The sequence below is a fragment of the Uranotaenia lowii genome, chromosome 2 (genome assembly GCF_029784155.1).
Source record: "Uranotaenia lowii strain MFRU-FL chromosome 2, ASM2978415v1, whole genome shotgun sequence".
In the NCBI taxonomy this organism is placed as follows: domain Eukaryota; kingdom Metazoa; phylum Arthropoda; class Insecta; order Diptera; family Culicidae; genus Uranotaenia; species Uranotaenia lowii.
This window is the reverse complement of record NC_073692.1, coordinates 268,792,856-268,798,855: the sequence shown is the minus strand read 5'-3', so window position 1 is coordinate 268,798,855 and position 6,000 is coordinate 268,792,856. Positions and strand designations below refer to the sequence as shown.

The 6,000-nt window shown below is 38.5% G+C and overlaps 1 protein-coding gene across 1 annotated transcript in view; it reads left to right on the top strand.

Annotated features, from left to right (window-relative positions):
* Nucleotides 1-2,241: 2,241 nt before the first annotated feature.
* LOC129749036 (hormone receptor 4) overlaps nucleotides 2,242-6,000 on the top strand; it is a 65,596-nt gene continuing 61,837 nt past the window's right edge. Inside the window, exon 1 of the mRNA XM_055743863.1 lies at nucleotides 2,242-4,726. Coding sequence (XP_055599838.1) covers nucleotides 4,714-4,726 — 13 coding nt within the window. The 5' untranslated portion in view covers nucleotides 2,242-4,713. The remainder of the gene's footprint in view (nucleotides 4,727-6,000) is intronic.

Sequence of the window (6,000 nt, the reverse complement as noted above, 5' to 3'; positions counted from 1 at the left end):
ACGAGAAAACTAGTAGCTTAAGCTGTATATGATGTTCCAAACATATTTTTCTGACATAACAAGATTTCTAGTGATATAAGTTTCATATGATTTCATAATAATTCAAACGACTTAGATAAATTTTACTTTTGAAGTGTCAAATTGACACTCTAAGTCGGAAAAGGGAGTTTTTTGTCCAGGCTTCCAGGGTTCGTCCTTAAAAAAAGTAAAGATGCAATATTAAAGAACTTTTTAATTCATTTAGTGTCCCTGAAGATTTTTTTGTTTTTTGAAGCTTCTGAAAAAAAGTTACAAACATTCAGACTTGCAATAGTGTCAAATTGACACTTTAATGCGGATGAGGGTTAAGGTCATTTTCTGAAGACCATTAAAATCAAAACTCAAGTTTTTAAGAAGCAGACATTTTGACGATTTTAAAATGGTTTATCGGTTCTGTAGTTTGATTTTATATCCAAAACAATAATCTGGGTCTGTATGACCCCAACAGACTAATTGTCCTTTTTTTTTTGGCTGGGTGACTCTGGTAACCCTACTCAAAAATCTAAAAATGAGAAATCGTAGAGCTCCTCATTTTAGGAAAAGTCAAAAAAAATTATGTATCTATCTTCTACTGTTTCTGAGATATCGCTTCGAGAAAGTACAGATCGGGTCAAATAGAAGGTTAAAATGCATTTGGGGGTTTCAATCAGAATCATCATCAAAATCACATCATGAAATGCAAATCGCTCACACTTTATTTTTGTACTGAAATTCTGTAACGTGTATATTTTCAGATTGCAACTTATGGATTAATCACTTCTCTAGAAAAATAAGAAAATTAAAGAAAACTTAGCTGTGAGCTTCCATTTTTTTTAATGAAGATTCTTTGTATTCAAGATAACAGGTTTCTGGCCTTGACATCCTACTAGAAGACTGCACCCACTCAATATACCACCTAACATTTAGTTTCATATCGAAAACGAAAATTTAAACAATTTAAATGTTGACACAAGCCGAAAATTTGTCGCGTCCTCCCAATCCAACGCCTACTTCACATCCCTTCTTAGACACGTTAATGTTCGTGAGGTAATATTGTAAAAAGTTGAAAGAAGAAGTGTGCATATTTTGCATTTCTATAGAGTTATGCAAGGGCTAGATAAATTAAATTTGAACATAATTTCAATTCTTTAATTAACGATCATGCCATGATTAAAATGATTTGATACCTTGAAGCATGACATAGTGGAAAACTAATTCCCAGAAAAAAATAATGGTTTTAAAAGCAGGAGGAGTAAAGAAAATAACTAGTTTCTTCAAAGTAACTTTGACTTATATAATTATCCCAGCAGGGCGCTGATAATGAAACAGGCACTGATCCTCAATTTGACAAAAAAAAAACAACACAAATTAGACTTCAAAAACTGTACAGAGGAATAATATCAGTCTATTTCTTATTTGTCTATGCTCGACCATAATAATAACTGATTACATCTCTTGATATTGTCTATAAAAACAAAGCTCTAGCATCGATATCATAAATTAAACCGTGCACGCTGCAAAAGTCTCGTTAGGAAAAATCCACATCCATATTTTCCGCTTGCAAGCAATTTCCTCATTCAGGAACATGTGTTTCAGACTTAACCATTTCCTTCTCTCATTCATTGCACTGCAGTTTTACCTACTCGACTCCTCGCTGCTGTCTTTGAAAAAATAAAACGCAATCAAACGTTCCAAGCCCCAACACCCAACACGAATGGGCGTCTTTTGCTCGCTCCGTTCAACCACCCATCATCATCAGTCAGTCGAAAGCAGCAGAAAAAAATCATCCAATATGTATATAGAACATTTCTCTCTTTCCCATCGAAATTCGCTTCCTGATGTGCTTGCTTACAACAAACTCGCGCTCACCAGACACAAACTCATACACTCAGACGATTTTGCATCATCAACTTGACTTTGCATTGGCCCCTGCAACTTTACACCATTGCATGGCAAAGAGTGGGTGTCAGTCATCCACCACAGTCCTCACGATCGAGTTTTCCCCGGAAAAACTCGACGGAGCATCGCTCTCTTTCTGAGCTTCTCGTCGTAGACGAGCGAAAGCTCTCTCACAATTTCCGACTCCGACCGCCGAAGCACGTGAGTAAGCGAGCACAAACCGATTGACTACACTACGTTTGAACTGAACTCCGTTTCTTGCCTTGCCTTGCTTGCCGGTGGACGACGGAATCCGGACGCGCCGCCACACAACGTTCGGTCGTTCGGGCCCCGGCGGAATCTGCTTCGTTCAGTTGGTAACCTACTTTGCTTCGATTCGTACACGTTTTTCCCAACTCTCGCTCGATCGCTTGCCCGGTCGCTCGGTCGCGTGCGCCCGCGCTCACTCACCAATCCGTTTAACTTTTTTTTCTGTGTAAAAAATCTTCAATCACGACAGGAACCACCGAGGAAAACTGCTGACTGCTGTACACTTCCTTGATTTTCCTAAACGGTGACAGCCGCCCGTCGTCCCGGTAACTTTAATTTCCCTCCGGGGGCAAAAAGTGCAATTTTCCGGAAAGTGTCGCAATTACTGCAAACCGGAACATTGAAGAGCTCCTGGTTCATTGAAATTAGTGGGTGTTGTTAAGGAGGTGTTTTACCTTTCCAAGATTCTATAATCTTCTCTAATTTGCCGTAAGCTTACTTTTCCGCTACACAAAGTTCCACTCGACTGTCAGAGATAGTTTGTTTTGAACGACAAGTTCAACGACTCGTTCAACATTAGAATAAAAAGTGTTATATTTAGCAGTTCGGTGACCGAAATACATACACGGAAATCGTTGAACTGATCGGAGTAGGTGGTGACAATATGCTAATTGATACGGGCCCGATACGGTATCGCACCATCATCGTCAATTGGCAGGCAGTGTCGTCGGCCTACTAAGAGCAACAATCCTTGAAGGATCGAACAGCAACGGTTGTTTCTTCGTGGCTCATCATCATCATCAACTTGATTCTCCGTTCGGCATTGACCTTAAACCAGCTGTCGCTTCTTGCGCCCGGACGAGGTGCAAGATTCTCTCTGATGTGGGATGTAAACAAGTGATCTTACATACGCTGTTGGCGGAATGTGTTTTTAAAAGGCAACATTATTTACGGCGAGTGCAAGTGCATCAAATGACTGGCCTTGGGGTGAAAGCAAGAAGAAAGCAGGAAGACGTGTGATCTACAGTACTATAAAAGTGTCTCGTAGTTGCAAAGATGCTCTAAAGTATTTTTATATGAACCGTGTTTAAGTGTATAAGTGTTTCTTAGTATGGATTAAGATCGTTCCTGGCGACTACGGAATAACATCGCGTAGCAGTAGTTCGATGACGACCACCGTGCTCAATTCGTCTCGATCTTGATCGAATATAGCTGAATCCTGTGAAGAACGATTTCACCGTTTAAGACTGATCTGTGTGTGATATAAAAAACGACATAAATTCAAATAACCCAAGCGTAGACAACGTGATATCGTTACTATTTATCTGCACATAGGCCTACTATATATATCGAGCGTGTTCTTTAATGTGTGAAGCTGATTAAAAACAAGTGTCTTGTTAACAACTCTACAAAACCGGCCGTCCATCGTATCTCTATTTTAATATAAATAAATTATAACCGCCAGCATTTTCTAAAGAGAGAGTAAACACTGCCGCTTATTTCTTCGGAGGAGATCAGCTGAAATCCAGACATACGGGATTGCAGTTTTTTGTTTTGTAACATAGTTGCATTTTCTAAGGATACCACACAAAGTGATTCATCATCGACTAGTTAGTACTTCGTCTTTACCGCGACGTATTGTCGTTTACTGCCGAAGCGAAAAGAAAGAAGTGTTCAAACAGAAAATGTATTTTTATCAGCTGTTGAACCTTGAAAGGAGCTTGCTGAAGCTGCTAGTTTAATAGTGAAGTAATCAAAGAATAACACTGCCCATGTTTCATCACAGTAGTCTGTTTACTACCGAGTGACCTTTGCATGAGGCAATATCAATTGTGCACCCGGGAAAAAAGCAGCGATTACTTACTATACGCAACGTTCGTCGTTGGCGATAGGATGGAGCAGAGAAGAGCAGAACTTGCGACGAGAAAATAATCGCACCCGCGACAACTGATTCCCGTTTCAAGTTTATCAAAATATTTACAAAGTGACTGAGAATGCAGCGGAGAAGTGCTTCCTGATAGTGTAGAGAAAATCGTGAAAATTACAAGCCAAGAGTGTACAGTCAATTAACCTAGCCCTGAGATCACAATGTGAATGAATCGATCGAAGGCGGCTCTGCATACAGCGCCCGGGATGAATTGATTACGTACAACCTCACTCACAACAACGGCTTTCTTCGATCCTAGAGTGTTTTTTTGCTCTTTTGCTGATTCGATTCAGTGTGTGACTAACAGTGTTTACAAAATATCCTACCATGAAGATCGCAACAATGACGTTCGCACCTCAGCTGCAACTGATTGCACCGGATAAAACTTCATCCAGCAACAATCTAGAGTGTACGACCTATCGCGGGCACTCGGAAACGGTACTTTAAGATAAAGGAAAGGTTCAAAGTGCTTGAACGAGTTCAGTGTAACCCGGAAAAAGAAATAAAGCGAGGCTTATCGCCAGACACGCATCCCGAAACGTGTTTGCTTTCGCGTGAGCGCGTCAGTCCCTCCCTAAAGAACCCTGTTTTGTGAGAGAAATCCAGAACTCGTTGCGAAAATGACGTCTCTAGGTAAACAAAATTTCAAATTCATCAATTAAAATTTTGTGTTTTATTTTCTTCGGCGGGATTTAGTTGCTTTTAAGTTTGTTTTGTAAATAGGTTAACATTTCCCAAAATTGGCTATACAATTTCGGACCACGGCTTTCAGTCAATATTTTTTTATTTTTTTTATTTTACAACTGTTTTCTCATTAACTCTGGTAATGGATCTGGGTTTCTTACACTATTCAAAAGCACCTGTGAGTTTTCTCAACTTTGTTACAGTCATTGTAGTTACAAATCTCCACATGACCATGCCGAACAGTAGTTTAAAACAAGGAAAATCACCGCAATAGAAAATAATCAGCTGCACACATGTAAACGTTAGCGAATCGGAACGCCATTGCATTTAGTCGATTCCATACAGTTACATTAGGAGAGAGCCATACCTTTCATGGTCAAAAATCGAACAACCCCAAAATAAAAAGTTCAAAACAATATGGTAGTCATTGATCACTGAACACCCCCAGAAACTCAGGCTATCATGTAAGTGGTAATTTTATACATTTTCTTATTTGGTAGTGCTCACTTTTATGTTTCCGTTCACTGTATGGTAGGGTTTGCTGTTGGGTGTTACTGTTGTCTTGTTCATTTGGTTGAAGAAAAAATGGTGGTGAAAAATTATAAACCCCAACATCGGGCCCAACAACTTCATACTTTCATGGTAGTCACTAATAAACTTAATTTAACGTTAACAAAAATCGAGTTGTTTTTGAAAAGGTAAAAAAGCTAATGACAAAAATGTGTGCTTTTATGTAAAAGGCGAATTGTGATGTTTAATTTTAATTTGATTCGTCATCTCAAGAAATATGTTCATTAATCACACAGTTGACATTAGTGTATAAAAACCTTTCAAGAATAGCTCTAAAACTCATGTTATTCTGTGCACTTTGATTAACAAACTTTAAGCCTGATCGTAAAGAAAAGGTACTTTTTAAACTGAAATAAAAATCTAAATGGATTTTTTTTCTATTTATAAATTTTTATAAAATAGAAAATTGTGTAAGAAAACTTGATGTCTAACGATCATAAATGTTTTATTTAGGTTTATAACAACTTTCAATATACCTGCGCAGGTATAAAAATGATCCTTTGTCAGACAAAAAGACATTGAAACTACTGAACCGATAAAAGAAAATTTTTATAACTGGGATTTTTTTAGGCCGGGGCTGATTTAAGCTTAGTTTAGCTTCTCTGACTACTCACATCCACCTAGAATCGTTGAATCCGAACTGCTTGAATGCT